General features: G+C 39.0%; 1 protein-coding gene across 3 annotated transcripts in view; it reads right to left on the reverse strand.

Annotated features, from left to right (window-relative positions):
• The window catches only part of LOC308243606 (uncharacterized protein), a 122,716-nt gene that overhangs the window by 13,879 nt on the left and 85,460 nt on the right, over nt 1-23,377 (reverse strand). For all 3 annotated transcript variants that reach the window (XR_013960080.1, XM_080659272.1, XM_080659273.1), the window contains exon 2: nt 5,255-5,385. Coding sequence is in view for 2 of the 3 variants with exons in the window: in XM_080659272.1 (XP_080515398.1) it covers nt 5,255-5,326 (72 nt within the window). In the remaining variant the exon portion in view is untranslated. The remainder of the gene's footprint in view (nt 1-5,254; nt 5,386-23,377) is intronic.

The raw sequence follows: 23,377 nt of genomic DNA on the forward strand, positions 1-23,377 counted from the left end.
AATTAACAAGTTCTCTGCTTTTGGGAAACCATCAGATTTAACAAATATTTGTTGAGGACCAAAAATGCCTCAATCTTTTAAGAATGTTCCCCCCTTTAGTTCTTAGAACAATTCTTCAAGTTAGGAATCATTTTCCCTATGAAGAAACTGAAGCTGAAAAAGGCAAAGAATTTGCCTTTGTTTTCACAAATAGTAAGTAGCATGGTCAATGTTTGAATTAGACCATCTGACTTCAAATTAGTGCTCTCTCTATACCACAGCTATTACTATAGGATTTCCATACATGTATCTCCCACAGTGCAACATAAGGTGGCATTTCATCAAGCACCAAAATGCATGCGATGAAAATTAAGTGCTGTGGGAGATGAGGAAACTGGCTATCGCAATGGTTGGAATGACTCTGGGGAAGTGCTCACATTAACCTCTACATCTTTTGGAATAGTCTACAGTAGAAGTTTTGGGTTTTTTAAAATATGTTTTTTATTGATTTCAGAGAGAGGAAGAGAGAGGGAGAGAAACATCAATGATGCGAGAGAATCATTGATCAGCTGCCTCCTGCATGCCCCCTACTGAGAATCGAACCTGCAATTGTTGCATGTGCCCTAACTGGAAATCAGACCCTGACCTCCTGGTTCACAGGTTGACACTCAACCACTGAGCCACACTGGCCTGGCAAAAGTAGGAGTTCTTAACTGTTTTGTGACGTTAACCCATTTGACAGTCTGGTGAAGCCCATGAACCCCTTTTCAGGGATAATGTTTCTAAATGTGTAAAATAAGCCCAGCTGGCATGGCTTAGTGGTTGAGCGTTGACCTATGAATCAGGAGGTCACGGTTAGATTCCCAGTAAGGGCACATGCCTGGGTTGTGGACTTGATCTCCAGTGTGGGCATGCAGGAAGCAGCTAATCAATGATTCTCTCTCCTCATTGATGTTTCCATCTCTCTCTCCCTCTCCCTTCCTCTCTGAAATCAATAAAAATATATTTAAAATAAATCTAAAAATGTGTCAGATAAAATGCATAAAAGGAACCAACTCATTATTTGGAAAATTGCTAAACAAAAGGAAAAAAAAACCCAAGTATGTGTATTCTGACTAATTTTGCACTGGGTAAGCACATAGTTTATGAGACATATTTTACCTTGTAAAAACAATACAGATGATAGATTATACGGAATGATAGAATTAAAAGAATCTATTTTGTAACCTCTAATTAACTAATGAGTCTAAACTCTGAAAATCAATGGCTTCTAACCATTGACAACTAGAATTAATCTCACCTCCTATTCTGTCCTCCCAAAATCTGATGGCATCAACCCTCTCAGTTTACAGGAGACACAGAGGAAAGAGGAACATGATAAACTACACCACAGGGGAGAGATCCACAACCTAGACTGTGGGAATTGCTACAGGATTTTTTTTTTTTTATTTGAAGAGATAAACTGCAACAAAAGAGAAATGAAGGCAGAGTCTATAAATTAAGAGATTTATAAGACATATCAACCAATTGAAAGTGTGAACATATTTGAATTCTCATTTTTTTAAAAAGCTAAAAAATTCTAACACATATGGATATTTGAAAATTTGAACACTGTTGGGATATTTGATGACATATAAGGAACTTTTAATTTTTTAAAGTATGAGAATGGTATTATGATTGTACTTCAAGCAAAAGAACTTATATTTTAGAGGTATGCACTGAAATATTTACAGATGGAATTATATAATGTCTAGAGTTTACTACAAGATAATGCAGCATTAAAAGAATGTGGCGCTATAGTTGGATGATGAGTATGTGAGATTCTATTTATCATTGAACCTACGTTTATGTATGTTCCAACTTCTCCACAATGACAAATTAAACTAATATTTAAGATTACTAAGGAAGCAACTCATTAAAATGCAAATATCAAAATATTTTCAAATATTTTGTGATATAGTAGTAATTTACCTCAATAATGCACTAAGAAACAAGATCTGTGGCAGGTCTAAAATCTAATGCAATTTCAAAGTAGTTGTAAGTATAAGTGATATTTTGAAATATTTTCAACAACTGTACTGTGATATGAAAATACTGATTATTTCAATTGGTGACAAAGTCCCAGGTAATGCTAATATTCCTTGGGTTTGTTAATTACATTCATAGCTGAAAAAATGCTAAATTTCAGCTAAAGGTTAATAAAAATGAATACTTTTATTTTTTATTTTATTTTATTTTATTTTTGTAAGGGTTTGAACCAGACTTTAAGATGAATATTTTTATGTCCAAGTCCAATGGACATTCTGAACTCTATGCATGGAATCCTTCCATCACAGGTTTTTTCGGTAACCCCTCTTCTAAAGATAGAGAGTTCTAGAGTGAATACAGTGTTTTTATTTTATGCTAGAGCCATCCATGTTGATATGGGTTTTTGAACTTATTTAAAAATCATGGTCCTTATCTGCTTGAAACATCATGGATCTCCGTCTATGGTCCCCCCTTTTCCCCTTGGAGCCCTAGGGATTCTTGTTTCAGAGACAACTTGGGAATCTTAGCATTTCTTCTTAGCTCTCTCTGATTTCAGAAATGATACAGTTAACATACCACATTTATCATATCACTTAGGAACCACTTCTAGTGATATAGAACTACAGATTTTTAAAACATTAGAATAAAAAGATACCTTAAAGACAATTTAATGCAACTCCTGCATTTTGCAGATGGGGACAATGATGTTCAGACTGATTAACTCTCTAGTGCAGAAGTTCCCAAATTTTCTCGGTTCATGGCACCCTTAGTGTCTTAGTAATTTTGTTATAGGGTCCTCATCTACTCCCCACCCCACAAAAACCCTACTAATTTTGTTTATTAAGTAGTTAGATTCAACTTAAAATATTCTTGTATACTAACAACTCTCTAGCCATTTGAAAAAAAACAAAACGTAAATTGAAGGGGGAACGTGATATTTTTTAAAATATATTTTTATTGATTTCAGAGAGGAAAGGAGAGGGAGAGAGATCGATAGAAACATCAATGATGAGAGAATCATTGATTGGCTGCCTCCTGCACGCCCCCCACTGGGGATCGAGCCCGCAACCTGGGCATGTGCCCTTGACTGGAATCGAACCTGGGACCTTTTAGTCCACAGGCTGACACGCTATCCACTGAGCCAAACCAGCTAGGATGTGAATGTGATATTTTAATTAATTCTTAAATAATCATAATTTCTTACTAATGGCATGTGTGTCTGCCATTGGATTTGGCCACCACCACTTTCATTTTGTGTTCTCTGTTGATTTTTGTGTGGTACTTGATTTTTATTCTAGCAACTGCCCCAACCCAACTTCACAAAGATAATGATGTTGTCGTAAGAAATGTGGTACAACCTAGTGTAAAACGGTGAACTACATCAGGCTGGTAGTTGATGCAGGGTCCACCACATGACAAGTATCACTGTGTCTCCCTGGAAAGGTGAAATATCTTGTGGCACCTCTGTGAGTGTGCTGTGATGTCCCAGGTGACCTTGGCACACAGTTAGGGAACCAAGGTTATACCAGCAGGTGCCGTGGATCCAGAAGAACCAAAGTATCTTGCTTCCTAGTCCAAAACAGAGCTTGATGAAACTATGTGACAAATTATTGGTCTGTTAAATGCTGAAATTTTTCTCTATCCAAGTATTCTAATTATCTGGACATTTTTCTTTGGGCAAGTTTATTTGAACAGTGGAAAGTTCACTGTTTAAATTTTTTTAAGTTTTGGCAGTCCTTTCAGCTATATTTGATAGTTAAGTTCAATTTGAACTTCTACTTCTGGCCATTATGGAAAACTGGTATCAAACTAGACCTTCTACTGTTAAGAAACTATAAAAAATGGATGAAATATATGGCACAACTATTCTCAAATGTTGGACAATGAGCAGTGCAGGACTGTGATCCCTATGAGAATGGAAACAAATGAGGTGAAACCCATGACCGCCCAGCTTTCTGGCTGGAGGCACTCCCAAAACCATGATGCAAGGATGGGGTGCCCATGCAGAATAAGGCATTCCTGCTGAGTTGAGGAGTCGAAGTACAGAGAGTAGGACCAAAGAGAGAGGGCAGGATATAAGAAGTGCAAGAGAAGGAGCTCCAGATATCTGCATAAATATCCTTTTGAGTCTCTGACTGAAGAGTTGGCTCTGCATGCTAAAGGCAAGGCTCTGACGTAGTAGGCAAAGATCAACTGCCAAGAACTGAAATCCTGAGTGGAAATCCCAGAACTTACATGGGGCTGAGGAACAATGAAGTACCAATCAACCAAGTACTCTGTTGATATCTCAGAAGGGACATGGCTTAAGAATAGGGCTACTCTAGCCCTAGAATAAAGACAACTCCAGATGTGTTCTAACAAAGCTTAAAAACAAGCCTTAAAAGATCAAGTTGATCTGCAAGTAAATTAACTGCCTCAGAATTAAACTCAACATTCTTAAAATGAAGAAATAATATTTGTACATTCAGCAATGTTGCATCCACTAGGCCTAACATACAATAAAAAATCACTAACCATATAAAGATGCAACCAAATGTGAGAAAAAATGTGAGCAGGAGAAAAATCAGTTAAAAGAAACAGACCAATGACAGAAACTATGAATTTTAATACAACTATTATAAAGTAGGGACCCAGTGCACTAATTTGTGCACCTTAAAAGGAACTGTGGGCCACAAGGCTGTGGTAGGCACAGGGGCGGGTCTTGGCCCATCCTCCATGCCCCTGCCCAGCCCCTCCTGCCATGGCCCCCCAGCCCCCTATCTGCCGGTAGCCCCGCTCCCACTGCTGCTGCTCCCATGCGCTGACGGCACCGACCCTGCTCACACCCGCTGAAGGCGTGGAGCGATTGGGACTGGCACCAGCAGCGGGTGCGAGCGGGGCCATTGCCAGCAGCAGGTGTGAGCAGTGGCTAACAGCCCCAATCTCTCTTCAGGAGCAGAGGGAGGTGGAGAAGCCCTGAGGGGCAATTGGGGCCAGCAGCTGCTGCTCGCACCCACTGCTGGCACCGAGTGATCAGGGTTGGCACCAGGCACTGGAAGTGGGTGCGAGTGGCAGCTCCAGTGCTGGCAGTGGGTGCGAGCAGCAGCTCCAGTGCTGGCAGCAGGTGCGAGCAGGGCCAGCACTGGCAGCAGTTGTAAGCACTGGGTGGGACCATGGCGTGCGGGAGCAAAGAATTTTCAGTAACCACCAGAGGCTCGCCCTGATGACAGCAACCAGCGCCCCACCTTGGTCTGGCGCTCCCACTCACCTGCTCCACCATCCTGCTGCAGCTGACGCCCACCATGTTCTGCGCATGCCCCTGGTGGTCAGTGTATGTCATAGCGACTGGTTGTTCGGTTGTTCCGGTTGTTCCGCCATTTGGTCTGTTTGCATATTAGCCTTTTATTATATAGGATAGATTAAAAGATTTAAATAAAAATATGGACATAGAGGTGGGGACAAATGGGGAATATCAATAGAGAAATAAAAATGATTAAAAAAGAACACACAGATATTGTAGAACTGAAACATACAACCTAAAAGGAAATATTTCCATTCATCTGTAAACTTTCCCATCACAATTATAAGGCAATATACAAAATATATTTTCTCCATAAATAAAATACATTATAAGACTAGTAATACTGTTTACTCTAGCAGCTTTCCTGCAAGGAAGCCAAAGAACTTGATGAACATATCTAGTTACTCTCCATATCAATTGAGCACCACTGGACGCATTTATTTACCCTGGAGGACAATTTAAGCGAACCTTCTATGATTATGGAATTGGTGGACATCTGCATTGTACAGTATGGTAGCCACTAGCCCAGCGTGGGCAAACTACGGCCCGTGGGCTGGATCTGGCCCGTTCGGCTGTTCTATCTGGCCCGCGGAGCCGAAAGAGTGGAGGGTTCTCTTGCTCTCCCCTCCGCTCCTTTACTTTGAATTTATATTAGTTCACACAAACACTCCATCCATGCTTTTGTTCCGGCCCTCCGGTCCAGTTTAAGAACCCATTGTGGCCCTCGAGTCAAAAAGTTTGCCCACCCCTGCACTAGCCACATGTATCTACATAAGTTTATTTTAATTAAAACATGCAGTTCCTTGGCCATAGTAATCAAAGTCCAAGTGATCACAGCACAGTTCTAAGGAATTAATGGGTACTTATTGCCTTAATGTCAATTTTGTTAAAATCTAATTTTTATATTGAAAGAATTAATTCAACTTCCAAAGGTTAGAATAACTCAATGACTCCATAGGAATAGTTTTGCCCTAGAAAAATTCAAGTGGAATACTTTTTTCATTTTATTGGTTAACTAGAGGCCTAGTGCACAAAATTCATGCACAGGGGGAGTGTGTCCCTCAGCCCAGCCTGCACCCTCTCCAATCTGGGACCCCTTGAGGGATGTCCGACTGCCCATTTAGGCCTGATCCCAGGGCTGCCGGCTCCCAAACACTCACATGTCTGCCTGCCTGATTGCCCCTAACCGCTTCTGCCTGCCAGCCTGATCACCCTCTAACCACTCCCCTGCCAGCCTGATTGATGCCTAACTGCTCCACTGCCAGCCCAATTGCCCCTAACTGCTCTCCCCTGCAGTCCTGGTCCCCCCCCCCCAACTGCCCTCCCCTGCAGGCCTGGTCCCCACCCCATCTGCCCTCCCCTGCAGGCCTGGTCCCTCCCAACTGCCCTCTCCTGCTGGCCATCTTGTGGCAGCCATCTTGTGTCCACATGGGGGCAGCCATCTTTGACCAATGGGGGCAGCCATCTTGTGTGTTGGAGTGACGGTAAATTTGCATATTAGTCTTTTATTAGATAGGATATGTTCACAAAGAAGTGAAGGCCCTGTCTGACGCAATGGTTCTCACTGTTTCATGGACAAAATAGTTAGAGAGTTTGTTAGAAATGAAAATTTCTGTTTGGCCAGAGTGCCTCAGTTGGTTGAGCATCATCCTGTGCATGGAAAGGTCCTGGTTCAGTTCCTGGTCAGGGCACATAGCAGGGTTGTGGGTTCAATCCATGGTGGGGGCATGTATGGAAAGCAGCCGATGGATGTTTCTCTCTCACATTGATGTCTCTCTCTTTCTCTCCCTTCCACTCTCTAAGCATGTCCTCAGATGAGGATTTAAAAAGAAAGAGGTCAATCAGGGGTGTGTGGGGGGAGGGGGGTATCTGCAATACTTTCAGCAATAAAGATAAAAAAATAAATAAAAAATTTAAAAAAATAAGTAAAGAATAAATGAAGATTTCTGAGACACACCCACCTTCAGATTAAGGTATATCTAATCTGAGTATCTGTTTCTTGATGGGATTTAGAAACCATATTTCTAAGAAACATCCCAGGTAATTCTGGTATGTGATTATTCCTTAGGAAATGCTATAAAAATATATTAATATCCAAACCAAATATTGACACTTTAATCAGCATAATTTTACATGCATGATATAAACACATTTAATTTTGCTTTTGTAACTTGTTAGTATCCATCAGCTATGCTCTTCTTAAATGTAGAAAAATATTATTTTTCCCATTTTTACTTTATTCTACTGAAAGCAAACTATATCTTTGAGATGGTTTAAAATGGCATGTTTTTATATGTTAGAACAGGGCACACACTAGGTGCTATTTCTTGAGTGACTGAAACTAGATGATAGGTGTCTTAAGGATGCCATCTCTGAAAACACTTGCTCCACAAACACTAATAAACTAATGATGTAAGAACAAAGATACTTGATCCTAGCTGAGTACTTTCCCCTTTTATATTGGCAGAATGCATTTCACAAGTAATTTGTTTTTAGAGTTCTGGATCATTCATCCTTTTTCCCCTGATAGGTAATTTATAATAAGAATTGTACTCACAGACATTCTAAAACATACTTTTTCCTTTGGAGATGATTGGAAATTCTCTCACACAATAATATAGAATAAATACATATTTGACTTACAGAGTTCATTTTTTGAAAATTGGGTTTGGGGGCATTCAAGAAGAAATCAAAGAGGAGTGTTTGATTTCAGAAACTTTGTGTAATCTATTTCCTCAACACTGAATTAGAAAACTGCATAAGTCTTCTCTAGAGAAGCAAAAGTATTCCAGAGTGGGGAAAACAATAGATAACTGACATTTGGACATTCCCTCGGTGAATCATTCAAGTTTCAAGATACAATAAAGCCTGCTGGGTAGCACATAGCCCATTCCCAAAGCTTCCAATCAGCTTTTTGATACCTCATTTTTAAATATTAGCAGGTGAAAAGGGTGACTAGAATTTGTAGGACCTCCCATAAGAAAGACAGGGTCCAAAACTAACAGGCAAAGGGATTCAGAAAGAACAGAAGCAATCCAAGGTAAGTAGAAAGCATTTTTTAAAACTCAAGAGGTGTTAAATCCATAAAATAAAATCATCATGATATTTAAAACAAAACAAAGCAAACAAATACATACACACAGAGGACAAAATAAATCATGGAATACAAAACTGTGATTGCTGAAAAAAATAATCATTAGAATAAGTGAAAGATACATGAGAAAAACTCTCTAAGAAAGGAGAACCAAAAGAGAGAGGGTAGAGAATAGAATAGAAGAGAAAAATTATGAAAATCAGAGGACGAAAGGGATAATTTAGCTTCTAACTAGTAAGAATTCCAGAAAAAGAGAACAGAGAAAAGTACAGAGAAACTATAAATAAATAATTCATGAAATTTTACAGACTTGAAGGATATGACCTTCTATATTGAAAGAGTACACCAAATTCCTGGCACAATAAGTGAAAAATGATTCACGTCAATGCACATTACCACTCAATTTCAAAATCAGGAATAAAGAGAGGGGATAAAAGCAAACAAAAGGAAATGCAACTCACATAGGAAGACTATAGAACAAGTCTTTTAAAAAGCAAACAAATAAAAATAAGTCAAATATAAAGGATCAGGAATCCAAGAGCATGGTCTACAGCTAACATCATACTTAATGGTGAAATATTGAAACTTCCCCCTAAGATCAATAATAGGACAAGAATGTCTGTTCTCACCACATGTCTTTATCACTGTACTGAAAGCTCTAGTTAGTGCAATAAGATAAGAAAAAAGATATCCTGAGAGAAACCAAGATGGCGACATAGGTGAACACCTAAACTGCTGCCTCGCACAACAATTTCAAAACTATAGCTAAAAGACAGAACGGACATCATCCAGAACCACAGGAAAGCTGGCTGAGTGGAAATTCTACAACTAGAAGGAAAGAGAGGGGCACACGGAGACTCAGAGGAGCTGCAAAAGGCTGAGGTACAGAGACACGCGCACGGAGAGGATGGGCGGCTGAGTACCTGGCTAGCTTTCTCTAGCGTGAGAGACATGGAAGCTCCCGACTGCACTGAACCCCAGTTCCGACTGCACTGAACCCCAGTTCCAGGCGAGACCCTGGGGTCCCAGACTCATACGGGGGGAGTCTGGACTGTCGGGAAAAGAGAGGAGCGCACGGAAACTCAGGGGAGCCGTGAAAGGCAGAGGTCCAGAGGCGTGTGCACCAGTGCGTGCAGAGAGGACTGACTGCTGAGTGTGCCGCTGGCTTTCTCTAGTGGGAGGAAGGCGGAAGCTCCCAACTGCGCTGAACTCCAGTTCCGGGTGAGAATCTGGGAATCCAGATTCATTGGGGGAGAAACTAGACTGTCTGGCAGCGGGCGAAACTCGAGGGCGGCTTTCTCTCAGAGGTGCTTGCAGCGATTACCGAGGCACACTGACACCTAGGGGCCTCATAGAGCAGGGCTGACGGGAAGCCAAGGCTGTCTGCTCAGCCCTGGGACTCCACCCCATCCAAGCTGAGCACAGAGGCTTTTGCAATTTTGCAAGTCTTGTCTCATAAGGCTGTCTCCAGCACAGAGGTTCTTTTGGCGTAGACACAGCTGATCCTCACAGCCAATTGGCCTGGAGGTCAATTCCTCCCAGTGATACCAACAATAATCAAGACTTAACTACAACAAGGCTGTACACACAGTCCACAAAGGGGTGCACCAAGAGTGTCCACCTCAGGTAACTGGAGAGGCTGAGCCACTGGGCCATATAGGACACCTAGCACACAAAGCTACTCTACCATCTCAGGGAAGCAGCCAAAATGTGGAGACAAAGAAACAGGTCACAAATGAAAGAAATGGGGGAAAGCAAACCACTGGATATAGAGTTCAAACCCACGGTTATAAGGTTTTTCAAGAATTTCCTAGAAAAGGCCGATAAATTTAGTGAGACCCTTGAGGATATGAGAAAGGACCAACTAGAAATTAAACATACACTGACTGAAATAAAAAATATTATACAGAGACCTAACAGCAGGCTAAAGGAATGCAAGAATCAAGTCAAAGATTTGAAATACAAAGAAGCAAAAAACACCCAACCGGAAAAGCAAAAAGCAAAAAGAATCCAAAAATTTGAAGATAGTGTAAGGAGCCTCTGGGACAACTTCAAGCTTACCAACATCAGAATTATGGGATTGCCAGAAGAAGAGAGAGAGCAAGATACTGAAAACCTATTTGAAGAAATAATGACTGAAAACTTCCCCCACCTGGTGAAAGAAATAAACTTACAAGTCCAGGAAGCACATAGAACCCCAAACAAAAGGAATCCAAACAGGACCACACCAAGACACATCATAATTAAAATGTCAAGAGCAAAAGACAAAGAGAGAATATTAAAAGCAGCAAGAGGAAAACAGTTAATTACGTACAAGGGCGCACCCATATGATTGTTAGGTGATTTCTCAACAGAAACTATCCAGGCCAGATGGGAGTGGCAAGAAATATTCAAAGTGATGAATAGCAAGAACCTACAACCAAGATTACTGTACCTAGCAAAGCTATCATTCAGAATTGAAGGTCAGATAAAGAGCTTCACAGATAAGAAAAAGCTAAAGAAGTTCATCACCACCAAACCAGTATTATACGAAATGCTGAAAGGTACTCTTTAAGAAGAGGAAGAAGAAGAAAAAGGTAAAGATAAAAATTATGAACAACAAATACATATCTATCAACAAGTGAATCTAAAAATCAAGTGAATAAAAAATCTGATGAACAGAATAAACTGGTGAATATAATAGAATCAGGGGCATAGAAAGGGAGTGGACTGACAATTCTCAGGGGGAACGGGGTTTGGGGGGTGTGGGAAGAGACTGGACAAAAATTGTACACCTATGGATGAGGACAGTGGAGCGGGGGGGATAAGGGCAGAGGGTGGGGTGGGAACCAGGTGAAGGGGACTTACGGGGGGAAAAAGAGGAACAATTGTAATAATCTGAACAATAAAGATTTATTAAATTAAAAAAAGAAAAAAGATATCCTGATTAGAGAGGAAGAAATTAAAATGTCTTTATTTGTTGATGTTAGGATTGTCTTTGTCAAAATCTTATAGAATTTACCAAAACAAAAACACACACACAAAAAAAACAAAACCCAACCTACCAGAACTTAGAAAAAATCTTGTAAGGTGACAAGATACAAGATCAAAACTCAAAACTCATGTATTTTTATATTAACAAAGAACAATCAAAAACTAAAATTCAAAAACAACATCATTACAATAGCATAATCAAATATTAAATAGTTAGAAATAAATATGACAAAAGATGTACAAGATCTGTGTGCTGAAAATTACAAAACATTGTTAAGAGAAATTAAAGATTTAAACTGAAAAATATAATAGGAAGATTTAATATTGTTAAGATATAAATTCTTCCAAAATTCATCTATTTATTCCATAAAATCCTACTTAAAATTTCAGAAGGCTTTTTTTTTAATTACAAGTTTATCCTAAAATTTACATGGAAATGCAAAGAGCATATACAACCAAAAATCATTTTGAAAAGGATGAAAAAATTTTGAGACTTTATAATACCTGTTTTCAAGAGTGATTGTAAAAATGTATAGAATTGGCATGAAGATAGACCAATAGATCAATGTAGCAGAATAAAAAGTCCAAAAGCAGACCCACACATATATGATTAATTGATTTTTGACAAAGGTGCCAAAGCAATTTGATGGGGAAAGAATATTTTTTTAAATTATACTAGAGCAATTGTGTACCTGTATGCAACATATGCTAACACTTACCTCAAACCACATATAAAAATTAACTCAAAATGCATCATAGACCAAAATGTGAGAGCTAAAATTGAAATGTTAGAGCACTGTTCATAGAACTTTCTGTGATTACAGAAATATTTTTATAGACCACTCAAAAGCAATATAGTAAGTTAGAAGACAAAAATCTCAAAGATAGGTTATTTTTTACCTAGAAACCTATGCCTAGCTAAACTACCACTCTAGTGTTGTACAGCCTACTGGAAGGTATAAGTTACCAAAACAAGAGAGTAAGTCAAGCAAGAGGGAAAACACGAGGTGCAGAAAACGGGAGAATTATATGGAAGAAAGGGAAAGTGAAGAGTAATGATGACCATTATGTGGACATCTTCAGAGAAGCCCATCCAGTTTAGAGCATGTGGACAGAGGGGTCTGGTAGGATATGGCTTCATGAAGATATTGAACTCACAAATTACTGGTGTGTTTAATCTTTCAGAAAATAGTATCAAAGGTGTTTACAATATTGATTTAAACTATGGAAGTATTTGTTATAGGAGCAGAGAAACCTAAGTAAATGAACCACAATGCTCACAAAACAAGACCATTAATAACTTCAGGGAAAACAAAGTTTATAGAATATATATTCATTGTTGCCACTGGGCTCAGCCACAAACATTACTGCCATGTTCAGACGAAGGTGTACCCTGAATATTGATTTAACGAAGAACAATGATACACCTACTTTGGGAAAGAGGGAGCTTGGAAGAATGTAAAAGAACATAAAAGCTTTACAGTCTCTGAAGAATAAGGTCCAAATATCTAAAATTAACAAATTAAGAATAAGCAATATGAACTTTTCATTTAGAAATGTGGAAAGAAATAATGAGGAAAATAGCCAAGGGTTATATAAATTGCTGATGGGGAATGGGACTGAGAGATAAGGATGGGTGAAACGAGGGGTGGCTATTTTCCTTAGAAACCTTAAATACTGTTTACCTTAAGAAAATACTCAGCAAAACTGTAGAGATAGTAAACAGGTCAGTGGTTTCTATGAGCTAGGGAAGGAGGAAGGATGAACAGGTGGAACAGAAGGTATTTTTAGGGCAATGAACCTACTCTGTAAGATACTATAATGGATACTTGTCATTATGCATTTGTCCAACCTCATAGAATATATAACACCAAGAGTGAACCTTGATGTAAACTATGGACTCTGGGTGAAAATAATGTGTCACTACAGATTCATCAATTGCTACAAATGTCCCACTCTGGAGGAGATGTTGATAGTGAGGGAGTCTGTTGGGGAACAGAGTGGGGCGAGATGTAAATGGGAAATCCCTGTGCTTTCTATTGAATAGTGCTATGAACATAAAACTGTCCTAAAAATAAAATATATTAAAAATATTCATATGCATTACATCTATAATAATAAAAGCATAATATGCTAATTAGACTGGATGTCCTTCCAGATGACCTTCCAGACAAAGCTAGGGCTGCGAGGGAAGCCCGGGTCCCGGGTACCAGAGGGAAGCTGGTCCCGGCAGCCGGGGGAAGGAAGGCCTACTCTTGCACGAATTCCGTGCATCGGCCTCTAGTTAATTATAAGTATTAGAATCTGTCAGTTCTAGATTTTAATCCTGAATTTTTCACTCATTAATTATAGGTCCTTTGTATATTACTTAACCTCTCAGTTTCTTCATCTATAAAAAGTGGGTATTAATTATAGTTACACTTTGGATGTGTAGTGAGGATTAAGTGAGATTATATATGTAAATTGTAATAGTGATCAATCTCTTTATATGTCATAGTCTTTCCAACAAGATAAAGGTGAATTATAAAGACACACTTTATACTAGTATATACTGCAAAATAAATTGAATTAAAAAGTAAATAAGATTGGGGTGGTGAACACACAATAGAATGTACAGATGATGTGTTTAGAATTATGCATTTGAAACCTGTATAATTTTGTTAACAGCGTCACCCCAATAAATTCAATAGAAAGGAAAAATAAATCAATAATAAAAATAAGGCCAAGTCTGGGGTCTTCAGTTTTCTTTCTCCTGTGATTAAAGCAAGATATTCAGTATAAATTTCACGAGTCATGTGCTCACTGTGCTGCCTTAATATTACTACAGTGAGTCTTCTCTGTTTTCCTGCAGCTCCTACTATACTGCGATACAGATGATTAGTTCAAGGTAGACTCCAAGCCAGTCTGAGGGTCCTGAATAGTTTTATTAAAAGGTCCTGTTTACAAATTGGATTAGGGCATAATTGCACGTAAAATATTTGAAAGCCCACAAAAACTAAACCATTCATTTTCTAGTAGGGTCCTCAGAATGGGCAGTGTTTATTACTAGGCAAAAAAAATGTCATATTGAAAAAAGTGAATGTTGCCCTAACCAGTTTGGCTCAGTGGATAGAGCATTGGCCTGCGGACTGAAGGGTCCCAGGTTCGATTCCAGTCAAGGGCATGTACCTTGGTTGTGGGCACATCCCCAGTAGGGGGTGTGCAGGAGGCAGCTGATGCGGTGTTTCTCTCTCATTGATGTTTCTAACTCTCTTTCCCTCTCTCTTCCTCTCTGTAAAAAATCAATAAAATATATTAAAAAGAAAAAAAGAAAAAAGTGAATGTTATGGCTTGAAGTGTGTTCCCTAAGAAGATGTTGAAGTCCTAACCCCATTGTGTGATTTTATTTGGAAACTATAGGCCTGGTGCACGAAATTCATGCATGGGTAGGGTCTCTAGGCCTGGCCAGCAATCAGGGCTGATCTGTGGGGCTACCAGTGGGGGGTAGCCACTCACACCCACCTTGGCTGGCCTGGGCCTGTGGGCTGGGGGCAGCTCCTGCGTTGAGCGTCTGCCCCCTGGTGGTCAGTGCGCATCATAGCGACCAGTCATTCAGCCAGTCATTTCGTTGGTTGGTCGATTTGCATATTAGGCTTTTATTATATAGGACTAGAGGCCCGGCGCACAAAATTTGTGCACAGGTAGGGTCCCTAGGCCTGGCCTGAGATCAGGGCCGATCTTCCTCAGTTTCTGGCAGCCAGCCCTGACCCCCGCTGCCAACACCAGTCACCCTCTGTGTGTGGGGCAACTGGCAGGGCAATTGGGGCCCCGCTCGCTCACATCCACCTTGGCCTGGCGCTGCCCATGCCCGCCGCCACCCACTCCTGGTTCCCCGTTTCCCATCAGGTGATTGGAGCCTGCTGGCCAGGGGGAGGGACCAAAAGGTTGGCTGACAGGCCCCAATTGGGTGATCAGGGCCTTCAGGCTGGGGGCAGCTCCTACGTTGAGCGTCTGGCCCCTGATGGTCAGTGCAAAACAGTTGTTCGCCGTCTGATCGATTTGCATATTATGCTTTTATATAGAGAGTCTTTGCAAACAATAAAGTTAAGATGAGGGCAATAGAGTGGACCCTAATGCAATATGACTGGTGTCCATAACAAAGGGGAAATTGGACATAGACACACATAGGGAGCACACCATATGAAGATGAAGGCAGAGATTGGGTGATGTTTCTACAAGCCAAGCAACAGCGAGTGCCTACAAACCACCAAAACCTGGGGGAAAGGCCTAGAACAGATTCTCCCTCACAGCCTCAGAGGGAACAAGTTCTGCCAACACCTTGATCTCTGACTTCTGGGATCCAGACTGTGAGACAATAAATTTATCTTGTTTTAAGCCACCCAGTCTGTGGCATTTTGTTATGGCAGCTCCAGGAAATGACTACAATAAGGAACTATTTGGCATACAGAGGCAGGTTAGGTCTCCTTACTTTAAAGAATCCTATGCAAGCTTAGGTAGAGGGTGTGATCCTTAACGTTTGTTCACAATTTTTGACCCAGGTCCTTCACTTTGCAATAATACGTAATACACAACACCTCTCAGAAGCAGGATGGCCTCCCCCCAGACTCTTTTTGTCTTTCTAATATTTTGGTCTTCCCAAAGTGACCCATTTCTGACCCCCAGAAATGGAAGCTTTGTATCTACTTCTAGTTTCTGAGTAACCTCTTGTTACTAATCATTTTATTAATGTTCCATTCACTGGCCTGGATTATGTTTTCTACTTGTTCCTATGTTGAATATATCCAACCAAAATATTTCAATCATATCTAGTTCAAACACAATTGTACGTTTACAACAGAGTCCTGGCTTCAATGCAAGAGGTTATTTAAGAGTATTTTTTTATATTGAACATCAAAACCATCTTGTATATTTTGCTGGGCTATGTTAAAACAGGCAATGAAGCCTTAGCTGGTTTGGTTCAGTGGATAGAGCATTGGCCTGTGGACTGAAGAGTCCCGGGTTCGATTCTGGTCAAGGGCACATGCCCAGGTTGCAGGCTCGGTCCCCAGTAGGAGGCACACAGGAGGCAGCCAATTGATGATTCTCTCTCATCGTTGATGTTTCCATCTCTCTCTCATTTCCTCTCTGAAAGCAATAAAAATATATTTTAAAAAAAGTTTTTGAAGAAAGTAACTTACATATGCATAATTTTCTCTTTCAAAGGGAGCTTTTCTCCTACTTATATACAAATGATACTCCTATAAGATAAAATAATTATTTGAAAAAAAATGTTAATTAAATATTTTGATGTCAGAGTAACGGTTATAACTCATATTGACTCCTTCTACCATTTGAACTGCCACCTTCATGTACTGAATTGATTGGTTATTTCCATCATTACCACATATTATAAATACCATTGCTGCTATTATTTATTATCACTTGCATGTTCCTTGTATATTACGCACAACATCCAGAAATAAGCAAATCCTGTCTTTTGCTATCTCCAATTCACGCATTTATATTTCATTATGTTAGTCTGAGTAAGATATTAATGTAAAAACTTTCTTCTCATTGAAAATAAGGCATGTATATTAGCCTTTCAAAATGAGACTACTACTAGAAGTATATTCTCAGTTTTTAAAAAAATGTGAAATTTGAATAAGCTAAATTAGCCACTTACTAAGGGAATTTATATAGAATTCTTAAAATAATTAAACCAATACCTTATCACCCAAAATGAACATATCACCTGTAGTAACTATTTGCAGAAAAATAAGATTATATTTAAAGTTTCAAGTTAAGTTAAATTAGACCATTGTATTGACCTAAACAAAATCAGATTATTTTAAATCAACCTATAAGCTACAAATTCAATATGAATTTTGATCATAAAAATTTACCATACCCTAAGTGTCCCAGTACATTTTTTATAGTGCTCCAGTTCAAAATATCTAACAGTTCTATTTGCTAAGTAGCTAAATCTAAACTTAATATATATTTATGCTCTAATAACTGAGTAGAGATTTAGAAAAATTACATAAATTGAATGAGAAAATAATTCTTTCACTTCATTCCCTGACCAATGCAAATGACTAACTAATCGCTGTGTGCAGTGTTGGGCACTACGCAGCTTCTCCAGCCTGGGATCAGGTGGGACCCCAACACCTCATTTCCTGGTCCACATCACTCTTTTCAGAGGAAATGTGACACAGCAACTGCCCAAAACACAGTTTTGCGAAGACATAATGTCATGAAGAGGGATTTAGCTACAAGGGAATATTAAAATTTCAAACTACCTTAAGGTATAGCTCACATGGCATCTGACCAAATGTCCAGCATTATGTTTCCCTCAGAATTTAAAAATAGCCTACGCTATCCCTCTGAGTTCTGTGGGGCCCCTGGGGTGCCTCAGCTCACAGTTTGGGAAAGTATAGGAATAGGGAACAAAATTGGGACAGTTCATTTGGCACTGCCCTGCTACCCATAATAGGTGCCCATTTGCTTTACTTTGCACTGTTCTCACACCCAGCATTCTAATTATAGAAATAAATTTTCAGTTTGGTACATTTTAAACATACAAGCAAGTTACACAGTCGAATTCATACACAACAAAGAGCATTACAAAGGAGGATCATAAGGTAGGCATCTGAAGACAGATCTGGCTGGGACTAGTTGTCTACCTATTTCCACATCAAAGGAGTTCTTTACTCTTATAGAACTTCTGGTATCCAAGTGCCAAGCCACAGTACTGGAGTTTGCTTTCTGTGTCTCCTTAATAACAAGGACAACAGCTGTAAAGCACTACTGCTCCCAGTATTCAGGCACTGTGCTAAGTCCCTGAGGTGCCTTCACTTCTTTGCACCATTAGGTGACCTTGACCAGGAAGGGAGGGAGGGGCTACTGGAGTGTAGGCGGGGCCTCCTGGGGTGAAGCAGGCAGCCCTTCTCAGTACTGGCTCCTTACCAGCAGGCTAAAGTCCCTGCTAGGCCCTGCTCTACTGATTGAGTTCAATAAGTAGTTGTCCCTCCACAATGTGTCTGGAACTGTGTTGATGCTTGAAATAAACATTAAAAAAAAAAAAGAAAAAAATCAAGCCAGACAGAATTTCTGTTCTCCAGGAGGCTTGGTTGAGTGTGTTAGTTTGCATGTGGTTTCTGCCCAGAGGCACATCTGAGCCCTCAGAATATTATTTTAACAAGGGAAAGCATTCACCTCCATGAAGCTGAGAGTGGTCAAGGTTCCTGACAGGCTGACACTTTTTTGGTTAATTTTTTTTTATCGTGAAGTGAAGACTTCACCTTATAAATGTTCTTACAAATGCTCTGTTTTCCTCAAACCTAATTTAAAGACTCATAACTGCTTCAAATTCAGTTGACACTTAAGCTGTTCAAATTAGATTGAACTTGTAACTTATAGATTGATTTAAAATGACCTATTTTTAATGCAAATGCATGATTAAATTTGAGCTGTGACTTTAAATACAATCTTAGTTTTCTGTAAATAGTTACTACAGGTTACATATTCATTTTGGATAATAAAGTATGGTTTAATTATTTTAAGCCTTTTATATAATTTCCCTTAGTAAGTGCATAATTTAGTTTGTTATCCAAATTTTATAGTCAGTGTTTTAAAGTTGAGAATACATTTCTAGTAGTATTCTCAGTTTGAAAGATTAATATAAATGATTTATTTTTTTAAATTAACAGGAAATGTTTTACATTAACATCTTACTCAGATTAACATAATCAGATTTAAATCCATGCAACTCAGAGTGAATTAGAGATGGTAAAATACTAACATGTACACTCATATACCAATGCATTGCTAAAATATGTTCAGCTGCTTTTTGTCTATTTTCATTGTAAATACTTCCAGCACCAGGATTTCTACCAATTTTCCACAAAGATGCTTTGTCTACTGGTTTTGACCATGAGTGAGACAGTGTTAAGAATCAGCCTAAATTTTACTTCTGTTTCATTTCATTAACTCTGTTCTAAACAACTCCGTTCCAGTATGTTCTTTCTTTGTTTCTGAGGACAGGATTTTATTTTCTCTATGTAAATCATGTGGTGACAAATGTCTATAGTTCTGGATGTTGTGGGGAATATACAAGGAACATGCATGCGATAATTATGATAGCAGCAATGGTATTCATAATATGTGATAATAATCCAAACGAGAGTTTCAGAAACTGTGCCTTCCCTACTATTCATGGTACCTGATTATTTGGATTGATATTCTTATCCATTAAAATGATGAGTGATTTAGTCAACAAAGACAATGTCATTTTTTCCAAAAAGCTTTAGTTAAAATGCATAGGTTATCTGATTTCTTGAATGATGCCTTGTGTCCTGAAATTAGCTAAAAGCCATATTGGAATTCTTATATTATCAGCATAGTTTTGATTGTTTATAAAGAACATTTTCTCTTATTATATCGCCATTTAAAAATTATCTTCTCACATGCTACTCCAAGAGGTTCTGACATCTTCCATGACCACACCTTAATCTAGATTTGTATCTATAAATATAATGAATGTTGTCTTTATTATGATCAGCATAAAAGTAACATCCATAATACAGAATTGCATGCTTTCTAGATAGAATACTGCTGATACATATTAGTTTATTCTGTTTAAAATGGTAGCCCATCTATTTGTACAACCTCTTCCTCTCAAAGACATTTAAAGTACTTAATGCATTGAGGTGTTGTTTTTGTTTTTTACAAGATACTCCCATTTTACAGTTTACAATATTGAGAAACTTGATAGTTAAATAATATAGTATTCTGATTATAACTAGCTGACTAAACCAATTTATTCCATCTCATATGCACTGTTAAATGCCCATCTGCTTTTCCAATGCCATTAAATTAACTCTCAATGAATTGATGTGAATGTTTTGGCCCATACTGTGTTCATAAGGGCTGTATAGACCTATGTAAACACAAATTAGTTTGGTAAAATTAGAAATTGATAAGACACAAAATGGGACATTGATTAGTCCCTTTAATTGTCCATTATTTAAAGCAAATCAGTAAATCAGTCAGTCTTTACTATTTACAAGATTCTAATAATCCAGTTTAAATATATATATACATATATATATATTTAGAGAGAGAGGAAAGGAGAAGGAGAGAAACATTAATATGAGAGTGAAACATTGATTGGCTGCCTCCTGCATGTCCCCTTCCAGGGATCAAGCCCACAACCAACCCCACATGTGCCCTGACTGGGAATTGAACCGGCAACCTTTTGGTGCATGAGATAATGTCCAACCAACTAAACCACACCAGTCAGGGTGCCAGCTTAAAATTTTTTTCTTCTTCTAATTTAATTTTTTTCCCAAAAATCATGTATTGAACAATTAAATGAGAGCATTTTATATATACTAAACTGTTCAAATTTAAATGATTTAGATACAGTCTTAGCAGCTATTGGACCCACCTCCTAATGTGGGTTTTCCAGGTGTCATCCAGGACCTGCCTCAGCATCTTCTGAGAAAGAATCTGCCTAAGAAGGTGCAGATTCTTGAGTCCCACTGGAACCCCAGACTCAGCATATCAGAGGCACTGGGTCTGAGAAATGGATTTGTCATAATCTCCCCTAGTGTCCTATGTACCTTGAAGGTGAAAGACCTCTGTCCTAGTGAATATCTAAGTCTAAATCTTTGACAATTCCAAGCCAACCTGGCACAGCCATTCATTGAAAAACAAAGTAGTTACCATATGTACTCTGCTCAAAGTTACATTGCAATCTTCACTGGTGCTTAAAATAATAGTGAGAAGATCCTTCGTAGGGAGTGTTAGAGCAGTACTAGGATGTCTCAGCTTCCAGCCTAGCTTTCACTTTATCTGAGAAGCCTTCTCTGACTCCCCCAAATTGGGCACAAATGATCAGGTAGCATTTGGCATGTACTTCTGTCCCACAACTGTAGCCCTTGCCTATATGACAATCCGACTCACCCACTGGGCAGTGAGCCCCTTCAGGTTGACCTTTGCATTCTCAGAATCTGGTAAAAGGCTACACTCATAACACATGCTCATATAATAACCTGAACAGACAATATACTGGTAACAAATGTTTGTTGAACAGATGAATGAAAGAATATGATGATTGTCAGGTAACTCTAAAGAGAAATTGTTATTAGTATGGATGAATGGGAATATTGGTTTGTACAATTACCATTGTTTCCCACCTAGGTCAAATTTGGCACTTAATGCCTCAATTCTCCTCTTTACCCCTGCCTGAGATGACACAGTCAAATGACCATTTATCAAGGGCTTACTATTTGCTAGACACAGCATACACCTTAGATCTTTAATCTTGACTATATTTTTATGAAGTTGGTTTTATTTCTGTTTTGCATTTGAAAAAAAATGAACTCGGAGTTGAGGACATTTGACCAAGAACCTGGAGCCGATCTGTGACAAGCCATGATTTTACTGCAGTTCTGTCTTACTCCAATTCTTATTTCTTTCCCATGTGGCTGTACTACCATTCAACAAAGATTAGAAATACTATCAATACCATATTGGCTAACTTTTCACATTGATCCTTCCTTTTCTTTGAGCACAGATAAGTCATTTCTTGGTAAAAATGCAAATGGCCAATTTTTTTTCAAGGATAAACATCACTCTTCAGTTCAATTTCTAACACAAAGAACAAAGCTCCTGCTTCTACATCTACGTGGATGTTCATGTTAAATTTACTGTGCAAGTTTGGGTTTTCACATTTACTGAAATTTCCCCCTAAGAGTTGGGATTATTTAAAAGCGTGAGGTTTCTAAATCCTTTAAAACATGCTCACCTGGATTTTCACCTCTTCTGTTGCTTAGAAATAAAAATATAAGTTGGCCTCTGCTTTGAATTTCTCTTGACACTGCTACTACACTGTTTATAGATTTTATATTGCCATACGGCACTGTGCCCTATCAATTGCAGTATTCGTCATGTGAAACCCTGGGTCAATCCTTTAGATGTCTAAGACTCTTGTTTTCATATCTTATAAGTGTGTAGGACAAACATAGAGTGTTATTGCTGCCACTAGATATCATCTCTAGTTAGCATTTCGGGGTTGCTCAGAGAGAAAACAATGTCTGGATGATAACTCTTGTCAGTTTCCCCATTGTCAAACCCAATCTTACATTCCTCCACACTCTCACAATATTTCCCCATTGGGAACATGCCTGACATTGCAATTTCTCAAAACTGCAGCTCTGCAGTGAATGCCTAATTCCTGAAATGGCAAAATCTAACAAAAGCGGATTTTTTTCCACTGATTTGACTGGCTGACTATTTCGAGGCTTTGCATGTGATGACCTGCTGTTCTTTACAAACAACATCTTTAATGTACCCACACGGTTGTTCTGAAGTGGCGGGGGCAATTAAATCCTCGGGAGCTGCCTGCGGGGCATTCAGAATTACTCACAATGTCCAGGGTTTCAGCCACAGGCAAAATTTCCCCATAGGTTACAGTTAGCAACTTACCAAGTAGCAATTTGTTACTTGCTTTGGAACCCAGAACCCATTCAGCACCCTAGGGTATCCAGGGTAGGCCGTGGGTATGTGCCAGTTCTCTTGGAGTTATTTGTTTTGTGTTGTTTTAAAAATTGCTCTTTCTCTCTCTCTCTCACCCCTCTTGTTTATGTTTTTACATTTAAACATGAAAAGCCAATTTAGAGGAAAACATGGCAATCATGTTTTTTATTATCAAAATAGATGACCTCTTTCTATCTTTGGATGTATCACTTGTTTGGGTTCTTCATCTGTGTTTCATATTTGTTAAAACTCTTGATAGAGTTATTTCAGCACAAATTCCCAACCTGACTGCTAAGGAAGAGACGTGTATTTACTTTTTTCTTCCCTGACACCACCAACCCCCACCCTCCACCTCAAACTCATTTTTATTACTTTTCAGGTGAGCCCCGAGGATTTCCCTCCTGATGAACCATGCCATGCTTCATTCCTCCACCTTGAAGGAGAATGCGGTTTTAGAGACAGATTTAATATAGTTATTTCATTCCCCTCTTCCCAGTACTGTC

The sequence above is a fragment of the Plecotus auritus genome (genome assembly GCF_963455305.1).
Source record: "Plecotus auritus genome assembly, chromosome: 3".
NCBI classification, from domain to species: Eukaryota; Metazoa; Chordata; class Mammalia; order Chiroptera; family Vespertilionidae; genus Plecotus; species Plecotus auritus.